General features: G+C 36.6%; 1 protein-coding gene across 1 annotated transcript in view; it reads right to left on the bottom strand.

The window, feature by feature from the left end:
• Window positions 1-580: 580 nt before the first annotated feature.
• LOC109054006 (alpha-1,6-mannosylglycoprotein 6-beta-N-acetylglucosaminyltransferase B-like) overlaps window positions 581-26,852 on the bottom strand; it is a 101,056-nt gene continuing 74,784 nt past the window's right edge. Inside the window, exons 9-17 of the mRNA XM_042720907.1 lie at window positions 16,744-16,875; window positions 14,499-14,632; window positions 12,932-13,062; window positions 8,176-8,331; window positions 7,266-7,412; window positions 6,741-6,857; window positions 5,782-5,856; window positions 2,933-3,204; window positions 581-2,236 (exon numbers count right to left, since the gene is read on the bottom strand). Coding sequence (XP_042576841.1) covers window positions 2,038-2,236; window positions 2,933-3,204; window positions 5,782-5,856; window positions 6,741-6,857; window positions 7,266-7,412; window positions 8,176-8,331; window positions 12,932-13,062; window positions 14,499-14,632; window positions 16,744-16,875 — 1,363 coding nt within the window. The 3' untranslated portion in view covers window positions 581-2,037. The remainder of the gene's footprint in view (window positions 2,237-2,932; window positions 3,205-5,781; window positions 5,857-6,740; window positions 6,858-7,265; window positions 7,413-8,175; window positions 8,332-12,931; window positions 13,063-14,498; window positions 14,633-16,743; window positions 16,876-26,852) is intronic.

Genomic DNA, 26,852 nt, shown 5'->3' with positions numbered 1-26,852 from the left:
TCCATATGAACTTAGAAGTCAACAGGAAACCAAAACTGACCCTAATTACATAATATGCACAGCTGGTCTTATAGTACATGCTATTCTTAAGAAAACATTATCTGTAAACTTTCATCAAAATGTAATAACTCGCTCCACCTAGGCTGGTACTAGTTAACCCTTCAGGTTCAGATACAAGAATTCTTCTGCATTCAGTTTAACTGTCATGGACATGTTACAAATTATCAAAATAATACCAACATGAGTAAGATTTTATTGGTTTGGTGTCAAAAGTCTGTGAGGTCTGTTAGGCAGCACATTGCAAGCTTTCTGATTGATTGATTGATTGATTGATTGAGTGAGTTAGTTTTGTGAATTCAAAGCATTCAGTGATAAAAAATTATGACTGGATGACATGTTTCACCTTTACCCTTTAAATCCATTTATCTATTTTGCATTTATGCATAGTGATTATTGTGACAAACCACCATGTTTTAACTTAAACAATGAATATACTTATATTTAATTGTATAAATTGCCAATCTGTAATGTTACCTTTAAAAAGTGTATTGAATGCCTATACAAAAAATGTACCCAACAGAAACCATAAAGAAAAAAAGTTGCATAGAAACTACAACTAATACATCATTTCCTAAGTTACTTTTTCTTCTCCTACACAAACATACATCACAAAAAATGTTCCTTCTTGAAACTCTAATGCAAAGCTACATCAATGTGTCTTAAAGGGTTTGTGTTAACTAGTAGCCAAATAGATATTATTCAGGCTGTTTCAGAATACTGTTGTAGTAAATGCAGGTGAATCTAGTCAAAAAGCCTCCTCAAAAAATACATACTGTACCAGAGGTGCTTCAAATGGAAATTATTTCTTTGCAAACCACTTCAAACTCAGCTCTGACACATTTGTGTGATCATACATCCTTATAGCAGTTTTTAACTATTTTACTGGCTGTGTCAATCATTAAACCTAATCTAAACGTTAACCTCAGTATAGCGCTGGCAGAACATCTGGATAGATAGCAGCACTATTTGTCACAATAAGATCCATAAGTCTTCTGAACTCTGAACTGAATCCATTAGGTCTGAACTTTTCTTTAGAGATGAATGTGTGATTTAGTTTATTTAATTTGGCTGTGGCACAGGGTTTGCGCTTAACTGGTTTACAAAAAATGATTATGTGACTTTATCCTGGTATGTTACAGCCACTTCTCACAATCCAGTCAGATCCTGATGGATGGAATCATGTCTCACCCTATGCTTCTGTGAAACTCTTATTTGATCAAATCATAATGCCTTTTGCTAAGATCTCAAGATTCTCCAAAATATAACACATTAAAATGGGTTGTGTAAAAAGCACTGCAATGATGATGTATTTTTGTAGGCCAACCTGGAAGGTTGCATCACTTTTATTGAAAATTACAAGTGGGTATGATGTATTTTAAGTTGTTGAATAAAACAACTTTCAAAAAAATTAAATTATCTTGAGTTTGTGTTAAACACAGACCTTTATCATGTATTTAACAGAAAAAAAATTGTTTAAAAAACCCATTGACGTCAGGATGGAATTGCTGATGCATCTTGTTTCTGGGTTCTGGCCTACGAAAATACATCATCCCTGCAGCACTCTATAATCTTTCATGTTGACTTTAAAATTCATGTACAGTTCTGTCACTTTCAACATTCCCAAAGCTACAGCTTCTAGAGTCTGACCTGCATCACAAAGGAGCTCCAAACTCAAAACAGTATTTTGCATTTGCTTCCTGCTCACGTCGTCCACCCTTGAAACCGCCACCAGCCGAGCTCTTTCAGAGGGACTCCATAGATGGTAAACCTCATAACATCAGGTTACCATCTCACTTACCCTCACTAGCTCACATGGAGGCAAAGTTTAGGTTTGGATCAAAGTAACCAAGAGTGAGGACACTTCTCAGTCCAACAATTCCCATGAACCTGCTGAGACCGGTGTTCTGGGGACTTGTTTGACCTTCCAGGACTGGCCTCAGTTTACCACAGACATCTCCGGAGGTCTCTGGTGAAAGCTCAAAGGCAGTCCCTGCATAGCGCCACCTGGCCGTAGAGGTAGTCTCTACACGGACAAAGCCGCTGGTGTTTGGCGCTGACTCCAGCGCAACTGAACAGCAGCGGCTCCTTTTGCTGGAAACACTCTCTCCTGTCCACATGTACGGCTGGAAACACGTGGTTCTTCTCCGCTTCTAAGGACTCGCACTGAGCGTTTAGCCTGAAAAATACACATTCACACGATTTATCTGTTTCAAGGTACCGCAGATGAGAAAAGGGGAAAAAAATGCAATCCAGCACAGTTAATAGAGAACAATGACTGCTCATTTTTACAGCGGCCTTGGTTACATGAATATATAAATATATATATACATATATATATATATATATATATATATATATATATATATATATATATATATATATCTGAAGCAAAAAAAGTGCATGAAAAACACAAAAGGGACACGGCTTTACATATACACTTGTTGAGTACATAAAGCACAAAAAATAAAAAAATAAAAATTCCCTTCATCTACTTGGCCAATTTACAAAAGTATTTGTCAAAATCTACCAACAGACAATTCATAATTGATGCATAATTTCTGTTGAATAACTCATATTAACTGACCACATATCAAAGTAAATTTCATTTAATTTCATGTATTATACTGTATTATACTTTTTAAAGGTGTAAATATGAATATGTGCACATTATAATGTTAAACAAGGATTACATTGTGCATTATAATGTATCATACAGTATTTACAGGTTTTACATAAAGTGTCCCCAAACAAATGAGTGTCATAACTTCATATTAACTGCAATAATGGCTGTTAATGAATAAATACATAAATAAAACAACAAACACATTTGTGGCAAAATGCACACAATCCAGAAATGCCATTTGTCTCTTACCCATTGAAGGCCTCCATACTGTTGATGAAAGGAAAGTAAGATGGCTCGCAGATTAGACCGGCATCCTGGCAGGTTTTCACACAGGACGAGGCCTCTGGAGACAGGAAGAGCCGGAGGGCGCTGAGGGGCGGCCAGCAGGCCGGAGCAGTGATGTTCGGAGCCCAGATCAAAGCTGTGGAGTTGGGCAGCTGGAGGAAAGGACTGGGTGGATTCCCAGGCCATGATCTGGATTCATTGGCTGTAGGGAATGGACTGCTGTGGTGACAAAAATCCTGCAAAAACACACATTGAATGTGACTATGACTGAAAACATCTTTGTAAGAGAGCCTTATAGTAACTTGTCACTGATAGAGAATTTAAAGGTGCTATATGTAGAATTGACAACTAGTGGTTGAACTAGGTATTGCAGTCCAAATTCAAAATATTGGAGAGTGTTTTTTTCACCTGGCCCCTCCTCCTCATACTTAATGCATACGCAGATTGCCAGATTGACGACACCAACAGGAATGAGCACATATGACGATGAATGAAATGTAATAGGCTGTGTTTTTCGCCAACTGGCAACCCGGGGTGCCGAAATACAATTGGGTAAACTGGCAGTGGGTGGGTTACACAGACCCAAACAAAGACAGACATTCCGGCCCGGAACGTACATTTTCAAAGAAGAATAACTGACTGTAGCATTGTTTTTCAGATAAACAAGTATGTTAACTTAGCATGTTTCTTAAATATCTGCAAATATATTATGAAATTTTTATGCTTCAGCAGAGTCAAAAACTAACATACAGCACCTTTAAATAATGTAAACTGCTATTTTACAACAATTTTGACATGGTTCACACACTATCAATTTAGTCAGGATAAATTCTCACAATAGCATGTTTAAGTCAAAAAAAAAAGATGAAATGAAACCGCAAATGAGGCATATTTTTAGGACCATTAAAAATTGGACTGACATTTTCTTGATAATTAACATAATGTAATTTTTGTTTGTTTCTTTTTAATTTAATATTACATTCCCATTATTTTGTTGAAAAATAAAATAAAATAAAACTAACAATAGAAAGGCTTTTAATACTAACCAGACATAAGGCATTTCCACACATTGTCACAGTTGACAAAACAGCAGTGTGCACTTCTTATACACCAAATGTTATCATGCATTGGTTTAGATGCTAATATAGTTATCTTTATAATTATCTTTCTTGGTGCTTGCTTACCTCAAAAAAGCTGTATCATATACTTTTAACAGTGTCATATGGCAATAAATGGATCGCATTTACAATAATCATTATTTCTTTTTAACCTCTATTTAACATTTCCCCCTTTAATTAACTATTGTTGAATTAACTAATAAAAATGAATACTCCTAAGGGTCTTCTTTAAAGGAGACACAATTATGCCTGTAATTCAAAGGAGTCGTTTTAGTTTCTGGATGTTATTTTCGAGTTTGAGCTCAAAAAGGTGGGAGTGAGTGTTGAAGGTGTGGAACAAAGCATTCAGCATGTTCAGGTTCTCAAAGGTGTGCGTTTCACTTTATGTGCTCACATTCAATCCTCGAGGCAACTGACTTGCATGCTCAGCATATACATCATAAGCAAAAATATGCTTACACTTATTCTCTTACATTTTTGTCTACGTGTGCATGTGTGTGTAACAAAGATCATAGACTTGCACCGCTCTCAATTCACACACTATCTGTCCTAAATATTATACAGCAAAAAGAGAAGTGTGAATATTAAAGGTCCCTGCATGACAGTGTTGCCAGGGTCGCAGTTTTCCCAAACAATTAAGCTTATTTTGAAAATGCAGGGTTGCCTTTTTTTTGGGCTACTTATATAATGTACCACAGCTGCCAAAAACCTTCTCTTCTATCTATATGAAAAAAAATACATCCTTTTACTAATCTGTGTTGATCCTGTGTTCAGGAATACCTGAACAATCTAGAAGTTATGAGAGTTTTGCCCACTAGCAGGCTAATTGAGATTGACATTGTAAATTGATTGTACATTGAAGCTTGTGTGCAGACAAAACAAGAGGATGTGAAAAGTCTTGACTGAGATCAGAAAATAGTTTTTCATTTATTGTATTAAGATGTGTGCATTCTACAGTACAGTGTGTTAAAAGAATTGGGGGGAAGTGCACTCAAAATACACATTTTAAGGCAAAAAAATTCTTATCAGATAAAATAATAATAATAATCTGCTACAACTATAATATGCTAAATGCATATATAAGGCATACAAATACTGTATATGTCTTTAATAATAAGCATTAACATCACCATTTTCTAAATCTGCTTTAAAATGATCTGCATTGTGAAAAGCACTATATATAGCCTAAATTTGACTTGATATGGATGGCCATGTCAGTTTATTACATTGTGACAGATATATTTGAAACATTTATCTTATGGGAATCCTGCAGCTGTCAATTAAATAGGAGAGGATAAAAAAGGCTTATTTTTTATTCCCTTTGGGTGAGTTTTGAGTTGACTTTGGGGTGGAATTTCTTTTCTGGTACCTGGCAACCCTGCTGATTGAAATACTTTTCACAGAGTCTATCTCTGCATGTTGTTGGGCTTGTTTTTCTCATCAATTCAGGTTTCTGTGGCTCCAGAGTGATTAGTCACATGACATTTTTGGCTTGTGTAATTGGCTCAAAAAATAGACCAGAACTGATAATCCATTATTAAATATGACAGAATTCAAATTGTGTATTTCTGGATATTTCTGGAAGTTGTTAGCAAATGACATTAAGGCAAATGGAAACTTTAATAGATCAATTTCTCCTTAACTATCTGTTTATATTTGTTCTTCAATAGTATTGTGCTTGAAATGCCTACGTACCTGATGTTGAATGTAAGCGTTCACTCTCTCCAGCATGCCCTCACAAGTGTACTCATACGGTATAAAGGGCTCCACCTGTGCAAACGGACAAATGACAAAAGACACAGGCAGAAACTTGAGATATTTTTGCAACAAACTTCAACTTATGCAACAAACACATTTTTTTTTATTATTATTTGGCATTTGTGAACTATTCCTTGACTGAATAGACAAATTTACCTGGCAAGGCTAGAGTTGGTATATATATATATATATTTTTTAATTATAATTATTTAATTTTTTTATTTAAGCAACACACAGCAAAATTATTTCCAGCAGGTCTTTTGAGGGAACAAACATATTATCACAGTGTACACAAATTGCTAATAATATGATTTTGTTTGCTGCTGACCATTTTTGAAAGCACTGACAAAGATTATAATTTGATGACGAATCACTGAAATGTCGAAACTCAAACCAAAATGAGACTGACTGATATTTTGTGCATCTCTACAACTGAAAACCTTTGTTCTCTACATTCAAAAACATGTTTCCGTCTTTGTTTACTTACCCAATTTTTGCACTGTTGATGAAAAAAAACAAACAAACAAAAAAAACCTTCATAGCAATTTCAAACTTTTGAAAGGTACTGTATGGGTTCCCATAACTACGGGACATTTCTGCTCAGAGAAGCCAACCAAAGTCAGAAATGAATACTAAACCAACTTAAAAACACCGCATGGTAAAGTTATGGTGATTAATTGGCACCCATAAGAGATTTATACAATTAAAGTTGAAAGCATCTCTAACTCTTTCTCTTCCAACAATTAGACATTTCTGGGTGACTGTATATACATTGCAAGACAATCAATCAATCAATCAATCAATAAACATGGACATTCCACATATCTATATATATCCACGCAACAGCCTGTGTTACACTGACTGCAACAGAACTGTAACAAAGAAAACTAGTTTACCTTCTCTTTGAGAATATCTTGAACAGCTGTCTCGAATTCTTGAGAGTTGTTGAAGTCTACTGTTATGACGTGGGGTTTGCCGATGTACTGTTCAGTGTATGGGTGCTGAGATGACACCTGATGAGAAGAAGAACACATGCGTGCTATCTATCATGAGTGCACTTCACCGGTTCATCAGCTCCAGTTCATTTTCACAGTTCACAGCTTTGAAGATCTGAAAAGCACGATTATATGAACAGCAGAACTGTGTGCCATTCAGAAGTGAATAGATTGTATAGATGGCTTTTAGGAGTTCTAAACTTTTAGTTTGGAGAAACGTGTCCAGAAATAAATATCAGGAATAAACACATATTTTAAAGAAAATCAAAATGAATGATATAATACAATTATATTTTGTAATAAACAAATAAATAAATAAATAAATAAGTTGGACTAATTAAAGTTGTTTGACTTTCTTTGACTTTTTTTTTGCATAATGGCCACTCTTTGAATTGAGGATGGATACAGTGAGCAGACTGCGCTTACCTCTCTGGACGTGGGCTTCCCTCTGAAGAACTCATGGTTGAGGGAGCTGTGAGGGGGGCTGAACTTTGGCTGCAGGAACACACAACCATCTACTACCTCCAAAAAAGCGGCACCACCATAATAAAAAAAAAAAAACAACAAGAACAGCTGAAAAAAAAATGAATGTTCAGGACTGTTAGCAAGTTTAATCAAATTACTACATATTATCATTAATCAAAACACTGTTAATAACATGTATGAATATCTGATGGGGAAAGTATAAGTGTACAAGCAGTAATTGCTCTACTGGTAGAAAAATCTCTTAAAATGGAATTTGCATAAAGGTCAGGGGGCATGAGCTATTTTTAACACATTAATTTATTAAATATTTTAAAAAATATATATTAACTTAATGTATATTTTAACAGTCCTAGAAAATATTACAAACACACAAAAAACATTTAATCATATACCGAAAAAAAAAAAGTATAATTGCAATTTGATAATATGCACATACTCAAATCACAGTTACTTTTTTATGCATTACATGATTACATATTATTCACATGTCAAACTGACTGCATTTGTGTGGGAAAGTTATAGTTTTGTGAATTATATGTGTACTAAGTGTGGTTTTGTAGTACCATTTTAGACTGTTAATGTGCATTTGTATGCCAAAATTGGATGTTCATAATTAAACACCTTCATTGTGCAAACATATCACAGTCTACATCTGTATCACTGGGGGAAAATACATTATACATTTTTTTTTTTTACCATGTATAAATTTCCAATCAAAACCATTGAACAAAAGCAGCACTCAATCCTTATACCATGTATCTGACCATTAATTATGCCAGTTACTAAACACTGAAAAGTCACTTTAACTGCATTATCGCTTAAATGTAAAAGTCCATCATGCTAACAGCACCTTAGCCTTCCTCAGAAGCTGCTGTAGCTCCTGTTGGGGCAGTAAACCGTGGTTCCTGACAAATGCGGGCACCTCTGGGGGCCGCTGGGCCTCATAGTACACTGTCCCGTGGATGTCCATGTAACGGTGTAAGATGGTCAGCAGCTTCTCCTCACCCTGCAGGAGTATAGAAGGCAAGAAGCAGATGAGAAAGACTAGTGTGTCTCTTGATGCCTCCTATTTATGAGTCCCATATGAGGTCCCTATTTATGAGTTCATAAATTGTAATTACTATGTCATAATGCAGTTGAAATAATTTTGGAAAAAGAAAAGAAAGTTTGTCGACTTCTCACAACCAGCTAAATGAATAGTTTTCTAGCCACCAGTATATGAAATGAATACAAATTGTGCATTAAAGAGTGGATAGTTTCATGTCTGACTCGAGATCAGCACCATGGACAGCGCATACACAAAAGCACAGGCTACAGATGAGAGCTGTGAAACTTGCTCACCTCTGCGTACAATTACAACGCAACAGCAGAACCAGTACAGCTTTAAATTAGTATTTCAGGGAAAGTGTTTAATGCTTTTACCTTTGACAAAAACAAAGAGTCTGATCTTGATGTAGCCAGAACCCCTGCAGCAATAATTCACTCCTGTTGTCTTTCAATAAAGAGCTCAACAGAGCACAACACTTCATTTCCCTGTCTTTGTGTGTGCATATGCATGTGCATTTTTGCATGGTTTCTGCGCATATTTGACCACAGTAGCTGCACAATTCTGATTACAAAAAATATACAAATGGTAGTGACTTAAAGAAATATTTACCCACCGAATTTTAAATGACATCAGAACCAGCAAGGCCATTGACCACAAATACTAGTTTTATTCACGTAAAAGAGTCTGGCTCACAAGGTGATTCAAATAAGAATATTAGTAAAATGTAAAAATGCCAAAACAAATCAGCATCCATTTATTATGCTGGCAAGATATATTGAAAGTACTTCATCTTATAACTCACATCTTTAATTAGTCATGACTAAAGTCAATTTCACAATTGTCTCCACTCAGAGATTATTACATTTCATACATTAATACAGATTTGATGACTGAGAAACATGCAATTTCTCCGTGGTGGCTTATTAAGAATCAAGTTAGTAGTATACAGTATTTCTTTCTCAAGAATGTTGCTGTTTAATTTATATTGCCCAGCAATATTCATAGGTACATGTATATTTGGAAGCACTGAACCGCTAAATTATGTGTTAGGAATTTATTTTACTCTAATATTGGTTATTTAATCAGCATAAAGCTGATTCTGGACATTTAGATTTCCCATTTTTGTATGCATTTAACCCAAAAAACAAAAAAGGAATTAACAGGTGGCATTTTTCCAATCTGACCCTTGCCCAGAAGTTTGACATCCCTATTTTTGATGTTTCTATTTTCACCTCATCACACACCATGTTCTCTGGAAAATAATGAAAGTTCTCCTAGATGTGCAGTAAAATAGGGGTATGAATTATTTACTAATTTAAATCATTACTTCTTTAATAATTCATACATCTCCTCAGGCAAGTGTAACACCTAATTTCTTATATCACACCATTAAGAGTTTTGGAGACAAACGCCTCCTCTTGAGAATAAAAACACATTTGGCTCTTTTCCAAAAGAACCAGTTTGTTCTCTTTGCTCTCTCATGCATGCTTTAACAAATAGCATACAGTAGTTCTTAAAACAAAATGACTGCAACAGTTCAGGGTTTATCTTCTGGACATTTATAACCGAATCATTCTTGGGTAAATCAAAATTGCTTCTCCTCTTTGCATTAATGAATGTACAATAAAAGAATAAGCGTAACAGACAACATGCTGTTTCAAACAATGGAGTGGCATTCAGAAAATCAATGTAGGGCCTCGTTAAGGTTCGCATTAAAGATTTCTGTCTGTCTTCGGAAAAGCGGCACTACCTTAATGACATCTCCGTATCGAACTCTGGATGCAAATGTTAGTTAAACAGGACTGAGGATGAAACATCATTATAGAAAACTGGAACAATCAATCAATCTAAATTAAACAAATTAAAGCTTATTTGTGAGTCAGCAAGTTCATTTATATGAAACAGGTTGACTTAAATGATTTATTCCAGCACCGCTTTCAGAATCTAAATCGAATCTTCTTCTTAAAAATAAAATAAAAATCATGCATTTGCTTGTGCAGGCATACTACAAAGTTTGCAATGTAAAACTAGCTCCTCAATCTATCTATTTATTGACACTGAGCTGTAAAACAACTCATTAGTGCTTACTAAGTTATTCAAAACCTCTAGTCCTAAGTATAAAACTTCAGTGTGTAACACACGCCACACTGCCGAATCCCCAAATCCTGCAACTTGAGTGATCACACAATTTTCAGCTTAGGTACGATAAACTGGGTGAACAAATCCCATAGATTTGCACTGAAGAAGGGAGCTGAGCCCAGAATATAATAGAGTCTTGGGGGTGGGCTTTTCTGACTCTTTTTGGCAGAATGAGGATTACCAACCTTAGCAGAAGAAAATAAAAGAGACTCACTTTGTTTTCTAGGCAAATAAAGGACACTCTCCCTTTCTTGACACATATGCTATTTAACAACATGGTACACAAAACCTCAAGTGCTACAATTAGGTAGTAAAATGCATAACTTTTGGATGATTGTAATATCTTAATAATATCTTACATATTATCTTAAATATATTAACTAATATCTAACTAAATAACCAATAAATAAATAAATAAATAAATAAATCAATTAATTAATGTCATACTAAACAGTCAGTCAGTCAGTCAGTCAGTCAGTCAGTTTACCAATCAATCAATCAATCAATCACACAGTCAGTCAGTCACAGTCAGTCACAGTCACAGTCAGTCAGTCAATCAATCAATCAATCAATCAATCAATTAATGTCATACTAAAGTGTCACACACACACACACACACACACACACACACACACACACACACACACACACACACACACATCAGTTGAGCTTCTACCTAGACATTTAGAAAATCATAACTGTACATATATTACCATTTAAATGTTTGGGGTCAGTAGGAATTTATTTATTTATTTAATTAAATTTTTTTTTTTACCAAAGAAATTAAATTGATCAAAACAACAGAAAAGACATTTACAATGTTGATGTTTTAAGTATTCTGAACTTTCGTCTCATCAAAGAATCTTAAAATAATAATAATAATAATAATAATAATAATAAATCCTCCGACATAAATGTTTTCAACATTGACAAAATTAAGAAATGTTTCTTAAGATTTTTAAAGAATCATGTGACACTGAATACTGGAATAATATATTAAAATAGAAAAAAGTAATAATATTTCAGAATATAAATTTATTTACTGTACAAATAGATGCAGTCTTTTGAAAAGAAGTGCAAATACTTAAAGATGAACAGACTCACACTCATTATATTTTATATATTTTAGTAAGTAATAATAGTTGCATTCCCATGACTTTCAGATTATGTTATGTTTATACCAAAGTATTTGTTTATTTATGATTTGCTGCTTTATGTTGGACCTGAAATAACAATTTTGGCTTGTATGTTTGATTCTTTTTATTTATGATTTTGACCAGTGATTGCTGCTTTTCATGTTATATATATATATATATAAAAGAAATTGTTTTCAGAAAAGTAGAAGAAAAGGTTTAGAGCTAAACTACTAAAGATGTATATTTACTGTAAGTTACTTTAGCATTTTAGTAATTTCCAAGACTTTTCCAGGTCAAGTGGCAATAAGTCTTTGGTACTTTCGGGTTTTCCAGTGACCGTGAGAACCCTTTTTACCCATAAACTGATGAAATGATTGTCACGCTCTGACTTGGAGCTGTAAGTGAGCCAAGACGGTCGACAAGAGACCAAAAAATAAATTAGAAGGGGGAAAACCGGCGGACAAAGGGGCGATGATTGTCTTTCCAATCTCTAAGCGCACAGTTGTAGCACTGGGCTGAGTGACACATGCACAATGAGAGCGAGTGGGCTGCCGTTGGGCCCGGAGGGAACTGTCAGTGTTTAGGGACTCCATAGCACAGATAGCTTTTAAATAGCAACCTGTCAAACAAAACATACACGACAATTCACACCTCAAGCAGCATAGAGACACAATAACACGGCACTGAAGAACACAACGTTAAAAATGGCAGTGAAAACAGTCAGGTTAAACGTGGAGACTTCATTCTTCAAAGACAAGGAGCTTTTCGCGGCTCCCGGGGTACATTTTACTCACATCAAAAGCAATCTCTGCTCCCAAACGCCCGGCAGTTTGAACACACTTTCTGATTAAAGTCTGCTTCTTGTCAAGGTTTATTTATTTATTTATTTATTTTGTTGGGGGACGGGTGGGCGCAGTTTCCTCCAGCGATGTTCACAGCCTGTCTCTCTCGATGCTGCAGAATGTTTGCTTTCATCCTTCTTTGAAGCGTGTTAAAGCAGCCTGATGTTATTTGCTGTCAGCACATCCAAACGCCACTTTAGCGCAATCAGTGTGCCCAACAAGCCATGATAGGAGCCAGGCAATCAATCTCTGTATGTTCTGACAGTTACACAGACTGAAAGCAAGTCTACAGCAGCGAAGCCACAGTGCTTTTGAATGCTGAGCAAGGCTGGTGGTACATACTGTAGAAAAGTGTCAAAATTCTGCTAATTCTGCTGTTTCTGTTAACCATTGGGAAAAGCACTGCTTTGACAAGCTGTTATTGGTTGTGTGCGTTCTTACCTTCCACATACTGGCTTCTTTGCCATAAACCACAGCCATGTTGTTGACTTTGTCCCTCTTTATATTGAATCGTTCAGTCTGGTTTAGTTCCTCGGTCACAAAACCCATGAATGAGTTATCAGGAGTGTGTGCTGCAGAGAAAACAAAAAGTGTATTTCTAACTTCATAAATACAGAACTTTACAAGATCAATGCAATGAGACCATTGCATTCATTTTGCATGTTGCAAAGAGAAGCAGCAAACAGAATCATTTCAGTTTGTTTGCTGAATATAAAGGCATGTACGGTAAAAACAATCTAATTGTTTGAGGAAAAAAATAGAGATATTTATGTTGAATTTCTCTCATTCCGATATGAATTCAAATTCGTCATCCTGTGGGGCGTCCGGCCAATACAATTCAAATTCACACTCACGATCTGAAAGGGAACAAATTGTTAAATTCTGAATCTGGGCCAATCTCGTGTTGTATTAATATACTGAAATGAGGAGCAGTGCCTCGGAGTGTGGAGATGCAGATTTGTGCACATGCTGCACAGATACAAACACTCTCCAGCTCTGACAACAGCTGCTGCTCTTTTCCTGCTTACAGATGCTCTGCGCCTATAGCATCTGCTACCAAACACAAAACACTCACCCAGTCCTGCTCACTGTTCTCCTTTACTGTGCTGTGATTACTAAAAGACAGCCTGATAAATGCATCAGAGAAGCTACAAAATACTCAGCCCTTTCATAAAGAAGTTAGCCACAGTACAAGCTACCAATAATAAATAGATAACTAAACTATACTTGGTAGACACAATAGTTTTGGTAACACTTAATTTCATGCTGTCTATGTTACATGTTTCATGCACTTAATAACTGTATAATTATATGCAACTACCAATAAAGCAAACCCTATTCCTAACACTAATCCTATAGTACCTGTAAGATTTAAATGTTGTTAATTAATATTCCTCAGGGCAGTTACACTTTATTTTAAGGTGTCCTTGTTGCAGTGTAATTATACATTTAAGTACTGAGTAATATCAATTAACTACATGCGTTTACTATATGGCTAGGGTTAGGATTAGGGTTACTTGCATGTAATTATGCAATTATATTGCTAATTAATTGTTATTATGATAGTAAGTACATGTAATATGCATAACAAGGACACCTTAAAATAAAGTGTTACCCTCAACACTTAAATGTACAATTACACTGTAACATGGAAATCTTAAAATTAAGTCTAACCAAACTTTCGTATCTGTGTTACTATGTAGCACATTACATAGAAATTAATACAGCAGTGTGTATCTGGCACACACACAAAAATAAGTGTCACTAAACTATTCTAAGACCCTTTAACCCTATCCAATACCTTAACATAACTACCTCAAGACCTACCTTAATTTCTATCAATAAACAGCAAATTAGACTTAGCTAATAGTGATTACGTGTTCCCTTATCTAAAGCGATACCAAAATTTCAAATATGAGCCAAAGCCAAATTCTGCTGTGAGGCAGCTCTTACAAGACAATCGTGTCATGATGCAGCTCCAGCCAGTAATAAGCGGTCATTGACTTACGGAACATGGTCATGTATTGTTTGCAGTTGAGGTTCCAGTAGCCCCAGTTGGTCCTGTATCCATGCAGTGTGGCATACTCCTCATTATTGTATGCTGGCTCCGTGCCGAAGGTATCAATCACACGAATGTGGCACCTAGACAGAGAAACAAAAGTGCTTTTATCACTGTACTCTCAATTGTGTTTATTTTTTTATTTGTTGGTGTTGTTGTTGTTGTTTGTTGTTGCTGTTGCCATTGCTATTGTTGTTGTGTGGTGAAGCACAGACCAGCTTATATGCTCACACATCCCATTCCACCAAACTAAACAATGTTCGTCTTTTAAATGTGATTATACACATTAGCAGAATGCTTTCCATTAATTTCCCCATTAAAGACAATAACCTCTGTGGCTTTGTTTTTTTCCATGCAACACATGTGGAGATGTTTTGCTGATTGTTCAAACTGCTCTATATTTTTCATAATATGAAAGTAAATGGTAACCAGGGGCTGACAGGCTCCAAAATGAAAAGCACCACAGCGGTAGATCATTTGACTAGCAATACACAAGTCAAATGGACTACCGCTGTGGTGCTTTTAATTTCCAAGTCTTCTGAGGCCATGCGATATCTTTGTGTGAGGAACACAGTGAAATGGAAGTCATTAAATCTGTTTCCATTTTAGATATCAATCTCAGTAATGGGATTAAATATGCAATGATATATGACCGAATATACAGTAGATATTCTTAGTAATCACATTATCAGACTACACCTCATGACTCCTAAAATCTGAAAATATTTTAAAATACCATAATTTCCTGAGGGGTAGGGGAATCACACACTATATGACACTATATGTTAAGTTGTACATTAGCATACTTTTAAAAAGAGTACTTGTTATGGAAGTAATTTAATTAACTCTGACACTCTATTCTCTCTTTTCTATTTCTATTCTTTTTTTGTTTTATTTTTATTTTTAAAAAAGACCCTCTAACACTAGAATTCTCTATTCTTTTTCTATTATTTTGACTTGTTTTATTTTTACATAAAAAAGACCCTCTAACACTAGCGTTCCCCTTTTTTTCTATTCTATCTACTTGCTTTCTTTTCATTTACTATATAAAAAACCTTGCAACCTGTATTGGACTAACTGAGACTTGTCACAGCACTTACATATCTTTGCTCTTTTGTTGGTTTTGATTGCTTCTATTGTCCTCATTTGTAAATCACTTTAGATACAAGCGTTTGTTAAATGACTAAATGTAATGTTATTTAAAAGAATGTATTTCAGTGCAAACTGAATGTAATGTTTTCAGACACCTAACTGAATGTTATTTACAATTAACTGAAAAATGCATAATATATAATAATGCATATTAAATGTGATAAGTTAAACTTAAGAGATGTACTGATTTTAAACAGAACAAATTAAATTGTACTTTAATGTATTTGATATTATTACAATGTACACTTTTTTTTTACAAATTCATTTTGTAATTACATTTAAAGTTATGCTTATGTCCTTTTAAGTAGGTCAAAAAACACTCTAAAATTCTGCTACATTCTGTTTGAAACAATGTTATCTATATTTCTATTGTATTGCAGTTAAGTGTCTTATTTAGCACACAAGTATAGAGTTTTTGTAATTGTATGAAAATAGCAATGTGATGATTATTAAATTATATTTCTCATTTCGTGACACTTGGAAAGAGCAATGGCATTCAGACTTGGACTGCTGTAAACACTGCAGTGCAATAAAAAATGAGACTGAACCCTACAGGGTTGATTTATTACACAAAAGACAAATCAGTCTTATTCTCTCCCAGACTGAAATACAGAGACATACTGTATTTTACAGCTGACAAATGAGAAATGGTCCCTAATTGATCTTCCAATAATTTTAATACATTATGCATGTGGCGGTCTTGGTGTGAGCGATGAGACACAAATATTATCCATTATTTATGAAGAAAATTTCTGAAGTATTATGCTGTACTCATCAGTGTTTTATGTATCTGAGTTCATCTCTATTCATTATTGAACTCACTGATGGAAGAGACTGAGAACTCACAGTGAGATTGCTGCCAGGACCAAGTCAGTAAAGACTCAAAATCCATTATAAAGCATATGACACAGCAGCTTAAAGCCCTTATGAAAGCCAAAATGAAAATTTTGTAACTTTTCAAAAAGTTACACAAAGAAATGTCTTTATGGTTAGAAGCCAGAGGTTCAGAAGCTCAGTTTTTATAAGAGAGGCTCAAACTGACCTGTGCTGTCTAAAGGAAAGGCCCATGTGCTGTTTCATCTGCTGCAGGCCGTGGTAGTCTGTATAGATGAGGTCAAAGGGCAACGGGCCAATCAGAGGACAGCTTCCTCTACCTGGAGGTACGCCAAGTGACCTAAAAGTGAAGAGAGAACAAGCTTTTACACACTAAAGCAGTGGTGCAAGTTTCATTGGAAAATTTAAGGGCACTAATCAACCTCGGCATTGCGAGTACATTTCATTCCTCTGCTTTTTTATGTATAACAACTCATATTTACTTGCTGTGATACAATATAGATCTCTGAGTGATTCTGTGGATTTCATTTACATTTTGTGCATTAATTTCAGGATTTCTTGCATGTACACGTTTAACCCTTTTGCAGCATGACATGCAAGACAATGATTTGAAATAAAACAGTGCATCCTTGTGGATTATAACACATAAAAACATACACAGCAATTCAAAATGTAATATTTGCAGAAAATATATTATTAAAAGAATACTCCACCCCAAAATGAAAATTTTGTCATTAATCACATACCCCCATATCGTTCCAAACCCGTAAAAGCTCAGTTCATCTTCAGAACTCAATTTAAGATATTTTGGATGAAAACCAGGAGGCCTGAGATTGTCCAATAGACGTCCAAGTAAATAACAGTGTAAGGTCCATAAAAGGTATGAAAGTCGTCGTCAGAATACTCCATCTGCCATCAGACGTGCAATCTGGGTTATATGAAGAAAACAAAAATGACTTTATTCAACAATTCCTTTCAACAGTCTCCTCTGTGTCTCTTCATATCACCGTATGCTGCGTACACAGAGGAGACTGTTGAAAGGAATTGTTGAATAAAGTCATTATTTTTGTTATAAAAAAAGTGTTCCCGTCGCTTGATATAACCCAGATTGCATGTCTGATGGCAGATGGAGTATTCTGATGACGACTTTCATACCTCTTCTGGACCTTGACACTGTTATTTACTTGGCAGTCTATGGGACAGTCACAGGCCTCCTGGTTTTCATCCAAAATACCTTAAATTGTGTTCTGGAGAAGAACTGAGCTTTTACGGGTTTGGAACGATATGGGGGTAATTGATTAATGACAAAATTTTCATTTTGGGTTGGAGTATCCCTTTAATGCAAAACAGATGCTTATGTGTAATTAAAGAGCAAACACTTTTATGACCGACTTTGTAATAATGTCAAACTAAAACATTTAACGTATATTTTAAATCATTATGTTTTAATAATGTTTTTTGTCTGCTTTAAAGTATGCTTGCTTGATTATTAAGTACTTGATTATTTTACACTGTAGTGTGATATTTTATATTACATTTAATGTTAATGTTTTAAATGTATTAAACTGCAACTTCATCATTACAAATGTGTAATTACAAAAATATAGAAATGCATGACATGTTTCAATAGAAATTAAATTAAAATATATATATATTTTTTTAATATATATGCTAAACAGTACATGTGACAGTGAACTTTAACCATATTTCAGACAACAAAAGTAATAATTAAATAACATATCAAGAAAATGGTCACGAAAATGGTGCAACTAATTGCATTTTAATATTAGTTGAACTTGTTTTCTCTAATGTTTTTTATTTAATTGTAAAATACATGTAATGAGGTGTCTGGGGGAAAAATATTATTATAATTTTTTCTTTAAAGTATATTATTTCCAAAAAAAAAAAAAAATACTATTTTAAAAAGTGTGCAAAATGGTCAGTTCTTCATTTAGGCATTTCTTAAATAAAATAAAATAAAATAAAATAAAATAAAATAAAATAAAATAAAATAAAATAAAATAAACAATTTAGGGGACACCAAACATGAGGCTTCAGGGTTAAATTTAGTGTGACTCATCATCTAGATCACACACACTCGCACACACAGCAGGTGACTGTGAGGAGAGCACCTCCTCTTTGCAGGAAATCATTTGTCACTTGGGAGAGTTTCTCTGGGATTCTCCTCCAGGGATACTTGAACTGCCAAATCCAAAGCCGCTGGTGTTTGTGAGCAGATGCTTCAGCAGAGAATGTGTAAACCACCAAAGACCTGCTGCTAAACTGGCTTCTGATATTTCATTATGAATTCTGGGCTGGTTTCAGCCACCCACATCTTTCATCTACAGAAAATGGAAAAAGAGCAATAAACGCATCACAATCTCATACAGGTTGGGCTCCGTTAAAATTCATTTCCGAACACTGAAGGTTTTAGATCTTATTTCGATCTGAAATGTCAAAATGCGAGTGCCTTTAACCGTAACACCCAGGGTTTAATAGACAATACTGGAAAGACCTTTTTTCTTAACCAATGCTCAGTTCATTTATGCAAATCCTCAGGCACAGGTAAAGGTTTTTTTTTTTTTTTTTTTTTTTTTGATCCTGGTCTGCAAATCTTTGGTTCTGTAAAGGTCAGCTCTATAAGTGAGGTGGTCTCTTGCATAAGCCAGGTTACTGGGTCCAAAGTGACTCATTCAAATTGGTTTGCAAAGCTGACATACTGTAATATGTGTAGATGAACTTAAAAGATCCACGATCCAAAAAGCTGAAAAGACTTCTTAAATTAATCCATGTGAATTCAATGGTTTAATCCAAGTCTTGTGGAGAGAATCACTTTTTTTATATAATGAAAAGACTTAATTTCACCTTTTATTCAATTATAAATTCATTCAAATTGATCCTTTTTTTATGTCTTTATGGCGCTTTTGGATCTTCTAAGTTTTGGTTACCTGGACTTTCAATGGAGAGACAACAGCCTCTCAGATTTATGTAAAAATATCTTAATTTGTGTTTCAAAGATTCACCAAAGTCTTATAGATTTTGAACAACATGAGAGTGAATAAAAGATGAAAGAATTTCACTAAGAAACATGAAAGTGTGCTCTCTTTAAAAACACTCAAGTGGCTTTTATTTCAATAATATTATATGATCTGCAAATACAGTTTTATATACTTTTAAGATTTGAAGCACACTGAAAGAGAATATTCAACACTATTTAGCACACATTTTTCCAAAAGTGTGGGACACAGTATCAGGACACATTAGCACTTACACTGCAAATACAATGTTATCACATGGATTTACTGAACTTTAATAATGGTTTAGGGATCAGAAAAAATATTTTGGATCCTATTTACATCTGTATGTAGTACTGACATGTAAATACCAGGCATTACCACATCTCATGTGTGTGCAGGATAACTGCTCCCTCTTAAATCAGCAATGGCTACAGTATAGAACAGAACAAAGAACAGTGCAGCCAGCAAGAGCTGGTGAACACACAATAACAAGACATTCTGCAGAAACAAAGAGCACAACAGCTATACAGTGACCACCCACTTTCTCAGCAGCCTTGCTTCTGGAACTATCTTTCACATTCATTTTCTCTATAGGTGTAAAAAAAACAAAAAACAAAAAACAAACAAAAAAAAAACAGACAAGCTTACAGATGAAACATGTATGGAAGCGCTTTTCCACCACTGAATAATAATAATAGCAAAAGGTAAGTAACATTTATTTTGTAATTAAATCACATGATTTGTAACGAGTTATTCCCCAACACTGTAGGCAATACGTATTGCAAAATACTTGCATACAGTGTATACTATAGTACTATACTATACTGCATGAGACTTGTCAATCAAAATTCATGGCAGTAGGCAGTCACATTGAGAACCATTAATGTTTCCATGGGAACAGCAACTTTTGAAACTCTATATACCCTGCTGCTCTAATAAGATTATATCAATAAAGTTAATTATTTCTGTGTTAATTTCCTGTTTGAGTAGCTTGGCAAGGCACAGTTTGAAAATTGTTTCCTCAAACTTCAACTTAATACTGTTAGTTGCAATAAAAATAGTGATGTTGATGTGTGTGTACAGGTTTAATCTACTTTGTGCAGACCAAATGACCCCAAAAGTATATAAAAGTTGAAATCAGCTCCTTTGTGTGGACCAGCCAATGGCCCCCGTGAGGAAAAAAAGTTTAATAAACATACTAAATATTTAAAAATGCAAATACAGTTCCTGTGAGGATTAAGTTCAGTGGATATAAAATATCATTAGCTCAGTAGTGTTTGTGTACAGGTTTAGCTAGCATCTGCTAAAAGACAGCTCAGCGTGCTGCTTTGTTTTCTTATTAAACATAAATTTAAGCATGCACATGATATTTACCAACGAAATATACAAGATAATGTAAACTAAATGGAAATTTACTTTTAATATACAATATAGCAAACTAATTGACCAACAATTGGTTCACATGATCAAAGACCATTAATGTGTGCACTGACAGATGAAAATATCATTTATGATTCCAAATCACTTTTACCATAGTGTAGTATTTGTAACCTGATACATTTTGACATTTACATTACATAACCAGCTACATATGTACGGCTTTTCTCACGTTGTAAACTTGCTCAGTACCCCACCTGGTACAGCATCGCACTTGTTATACTGAGCATGCATGAGAATCAAAAAGCTCACACACTTGTAGCAAGCTAAAATTGCACTGATGCTTCAGCATATGTGTTTTTATCTCATGTTTGCTTTTGTTAACATTATCAGTTATAGCGCCAGGTTTACTATAGGTGGTACATTTTATGCGACCAGGGTACAGCACTAATGTGACAAAACATTGCCAGATCCATGTTAATTTGTTTTAGATAAACTGAATGCACTTTTAAAGCCTCTCACTGGTCATTTCACCTTAAAAGCATCACCAAAAAATTGCAATAAGTAATATAATATAATTTTGCTCAATGCTGCCACAGGTAGTTTTTTTTTTTTTTTTTTTTTTTCTGTGGTTTGAGATATCTCAACCAATATTTTATGAAAGTTCTGGCTCACATTTGGTAGCAGCTGGAGAGTTTCTGAGGCTAAAAAATTTAATTTTCCCCACATAATGCTGTCACGGTTTCCATGCTTTCCTCACAAACAGAGTGAACTAAAACTGCCTGCCTTTCTAAAAAGAGAAATGACTGTGAGCCAAGTGTGAGCTGTGTTTCCACAGGTCACTGGAGCTCAGCAAATGTGACAATTGACAGACACACATGCTGTCACAGTGAGCGGCACACAGAAATACAACACAAAACATCACGTTTATGCTCCATTTACAACTAACGTCCAAAGATGACATCTACACCTCAGTGAAAACACCACATGCTCAACACTACCTCACACAAACCCAAAGGAATGAAAAATCACTAATGTCATCTCCAAAATAGCAAACAGATGAAGAGTAAATGGAGATGTCTGCCTTAAGTCAACATGAAACTCCATTAGGACATCATTGTTTTTCCAGGTGATAGGATATTCAACAATAAAAAATACAGTATGCATCTTTACTGTGTCCATTTTTATGTATAATTTCAAATATATTAAACAGAAACGACAGACATTTTTTTAACACATACCTATAAGATCTGAATTCCATAATCCACAAAGCTTGTTAAGTGCTGTTTGCATACTGTATAACAACAGCTGACAACAGTAAGGTTTCTATTTATGTTTCTCATGAATTTAAGGAGAAACATCTTCGTGTGATACTTAAAACTGTGAACTGTGAGACACTGAGTCTTTTGAGCTATGAAACACACAGACATACAAAACAATACAAGTCTTTACAGAGCAAATATCCTCACACAGTTAAAATCAGATAGAGCCCCGCTGTTCTGATTCCTTGTGAGAGATTTATCTTGCTGCAGTATTTTATTTCAAGGAAGAACGGATGTCTTGTAAAACACTAGCTAAATAATAAAATCTATAAGACAACTTGTTCTACAGACTGAGCCATTACCAAAGCTTTCGTTATAAACACATAGTTCCAGCTTTAAAATCTGATAGAATGAGCTACATTTGAAAAAACTGCAGGTGAAGCCATTTATTTCTTATGATTGATTTTATTTGACTTGCACAACAAGGATCATTGCACACAGTTTAGGTCAGATTCATGTTGAAAAGCTGTTAATAAAGTAATCTGTGCACATTATGTTCCCTCTCTTAAAATGTAAAGGGGGACATTATTTTATATGTTAACAGTTTATTGATGCTATTCAGTTAATCCATTATTTTATTCCAACTATTGCCCCTGCGACAGTAGCTTTTGAGGGATTTAGTTTATAGCCATAGAGTTATGAATAAGGAACACATATTCACTTTTAACTATGAGCTTTCCCTTAATAAACTCCTAATTTGCTGTTTATTAATAGTTAGTAAGGTAGTTGTTAAATTTAAGTATGCGGGATTAACAGGATTAAGGGATCTAAAACATGGTCATGCAGAATAAGGCATTAAAGCCAAAATTAAAATAAAAACTAATACTGGGCCAAAAAAAATATTAATTATCAATCAAGTTTTAATTTATGATAATTAATATAAAAACTATGACTGGGCCCTGCTGATTTAAATACAGTGAGCAACAATGACAAACGAAAGTGAAGTAAGTGAAGAGAAACGATCCTGCAGCATATGAGCACAGATGAGACTTGTACTGCAGTGACATTCAGACATCTTTAATTGTGAGTTAATTGTCCAAAAAATTCAATCAGGGAGCTCGCTTTCACTCTGGAAATGAAATCGTGGCAAACCAGCTGAGCAGTGACTGTCCACTCCCATGAAGTAATGAACATTAATCAAGCTGGTCTCCCTACACACACTCAAACTATTCTGGTAGTTGTGTACATTTGAATAGTTGGCAATATACTTGGAGATTATTCTTCAAAAATGCTCATTCAACCATGTAAGCATGACTGCTGCCTTCCCTCAAATCCCATGAGTTCCACATTCTACCAATCAGTTTGAAACTTAACATTTCGTCCAGCTCTTGAATGTGCAATATGCATCAAGTGGTCAGTGAAAGGATTGTAGATGGCCTGTGGATAAGACTATTGCATTAATAAATTCCCAAAAACTTTTCGGTCTCATAGTCTATTAAACAATGTGAGCAGGCACTTTTGATACCTCTTAAATTAGGCCACATCTTAGCATCTCTGCCAATTGCCACACTGTTTGGTTTCGGCTGCTTTAGAAGTGGACCGATTAAAAATTAAAATGCCCACATTTCTTTCCATTCATTTCAAGCCTCACTGCTTCAAAACGGTCCGTCTGCTTCCAGCTTACCCCAATTATAAATGAACTTGACTCTAAAGCTGTCGCAACTCCTAACTCTTAAATTATGTGGAAACAAAACCCACACTCTCTTTTATTTTATTCTCTCCAAAAATGCAAAGATAAACACCCCTGGTGCTGTTCACGTTCTCTACAAAAACTCTGTGCACAAAAAATAAAATAAATAAATAAATAAAAAATAAAAGAAGACAAAAAAAAAAAAAAAAAAACAGCCTCATTTCCTATGTCACAGTATGTGATTTTCTAAGCACAATCACAGCAGGACAGGTCTTTATTACATCTCAAATGTGTTTTTGTAACAAATGCAACAGATTACGCAGATTAGAAGGCGGAGCATTTATGAATAGAATAACAATTGTGACGGGCTGGAAATCAAGAGAAGTGGTAGTGTATCACACAGTGAGAATGAATATGCTGTAATGCAAGAGCACAAGTCTGTATTTAGCAGACTGCAGTTTCATTAACATAACACTGCTAGAGGCTTTAATTAGATGTATGCAAATTCCAGTATGAACGTGTTGAGCAATCAAAGGGTTTAAATTTGCAGTTATGTAGCATAAAGTGTGAGCAGTGGTAAAAATTAATACTGCACACACACACACACACACACACACACACACACACACACACACACACACACACACACACACACACACACACACACACACACACACACACACATACACACACACAACAAAAAGTTAGGAATTTAATGATTCTGGATCTTTCCCTGAAGGAGGGAAATAACGTCTCGGTTACGTATGGTAACCCTCGTTCCCTGAAGGAGGGAACGGAGACGCCACGTCGGTGACCGACGAAAATGGGATATCGCTTCGATAGACCAATCTACTTCGAGTGTAAAAGCTAAACGAGCCAATGCACATTGGCATGCAATTATTGCATCCAGCTGCCGCTGATCACAGCGTGAGTATAATAAGGCAGCAGGTGCAATGCATACCAGCTTTTCGCTGAGGAGCCGAGCCGGAGACCCGGCGGCTCAGCGGTGGTACAGCAACCATGGCGACGGGACGTGGCGTCTCCGTTCCCTCCTTCAGGGAACGAGGGTTACCATACGTAACCGAGACGTTCCCTTTCAGTCGGTCACTCTCGACGCCACGTCGGTGACCGACGAAAATGGGATCCCTACCAAAGCGCCATGGGTGCTGCCCCTTCCAGTGCCCTGTGCGAGCCGCCTGCGCCCCTATTAGGTGTAGGCCGGGGCTCGGAACAAGTAGCTCCACTCACCATTGTCAAAGCACTACCTCACTGGGTGAGACTGGATAACACTGGGAAAACGTACCCGTTCCACTTGGAACAGGGACGCTGCGGAGGCTCCATCCTTCCCGAAGGAGGTCTCGGGAGCAAATACACATATAGCATCCGTTTAGGTGTATATGGAAAAATTTGAGGTGATTAAAACCCTCCTGGAAAGGCAGAAGTCTGCCGGGGAAACACGGGCTCTAAGGCTATACCGTGGACTATACGCATACGAGTACCGCTTAGGTCTCAATATGGAACCCAGCCTTCCATGGCTCTCACGGATTCATCATGAAGGCCTGGCGCCGGACGTTCCGCCGCGTCCAGCTGCCTAGGGTGATGGAGGATCTCAACAGGGTCTACAGTACGGACACTCTGGAGCAGTTTTAGCAAGCCGACACTAACCGGGGCCTCTCTTTGCCACTACCCGTTTGAGGTGAGAACACAGGAGGATACCGGCTCTACACGAAGGCTATAGAACCTAGCGAACGTGTTAGGGGTCGCCCAGCCCGCAGCTCTACAAATATCTGTCAGCGAGGTGCCACGAGCCAGCGCCCAGGAGGATGCCACACTTCTCGTTGAGTGAGCTCACAACCTGAACGGGCAGGGCACACCCTGTGCCTGATAACCCAGGGCTATGGCATCCAAAATCCAGCGGGCCATCCTCTGCTTAGAGACGGCATTCCCCTTCTGCCGGCCTCCGTAACAGACAAAGAGCTGGTCTGAGGTCCTGAAGCTTTGTGTCCGGTCCACGTAGCATCTCAATGCTCGGACGGGACAGAGCAAAGCTAGGGCTGGGTCTGCCTCCTCCAGGGGCAGTGCTTGCAGGTTCACCACTTGGTCTTAAAAGGGTGTAGTGGGAACCTTGGGCACATAGCCGGGCCTCAGGATTACCTGGGAGTCAGCCGGCCCAAACTCTAGGCACGAATCGTCGACCGAAAATGCATGCAGGTCCCCTACCCTCTTGATAGAGGCCAGTGCAAGCAGGAGCAGAGTTTTCAATGAAAGAAACTTTGGCTCGACTGAATGCAAAGGCTCGAATGGGCCCTGCTGTAGTGATTTCAGTACCAGAGTCAGGTCCCAAGAGGGTATGGAGGGGGGCCGGGAAGGATTTAACCTCCCGGCCCCTCTAAGGAACCTGATGACGAGGTCATGCTTACCTAAAGACTTCCCATTCACGGGGTCATGGTACGCAGCAATAGCGGCAACCTGGACTTTGAGGGTGGAGGGAGACAGCCTTCGCTCCAGCCCTTGCTGCAGAAAGGAAAGCACAACCGCAATCGGGCATCTTCGGGGGTCTTCTCGGCGAGAAGAACACCACTCGACGAACAGGTTCCACTTCAAGGCGTAAGCGTGTCTCGTAGACGGTGCTCTTGCCAAAGTGATGGTGTTCACTACCTCCTGGGGCAGGTCACCTAGAACCTCCGCGTCCCATCCAGGGACCAGACATGGAGTTTCCAAAGGTCTGGACGCGGGTGCCAAATGGTGCCCCGTCTCTGAGTCAGTAGATCCTTCCTCAGAGGAATCGGCCAAGGAGGGGCTGTCGCGAGTAGCACTAGTTCGGGGAACCAGGTCCGCGTGGGCCAATATGGCGCCACTAGCAAGACTTGCTCCTTGTCCTCCCGGACTTTGCACAGTGTCTGTGCAAGAAGGCTCACTGGGGGAAACGCATACTTGCGTAGGCCCCGCTGCCAGCTGTGTGCCAGTGCAT

Source organism: Cyprinus carpio, chromosome B3 (assembly GCF_018340385.1).
Source record: "Cyprinus carpio isolate SPL01 chromosome B3, ASM1834038v1, whole genome shotgun sequence".
In the NCBI taxonomy this organism is placed as follows: domain Eukaryota; kingdom Metazoa; phylum Chordata; class Actinopteri; order Cypriniformes; family Cyprinidae; genus Cyprinus; species Cyprinus carpio.
The sequence above is the reverse complement of the archived record's forward strand: the minus strand, read 5'-3'. Positions and strand labels throughout refer to the sequence as shown.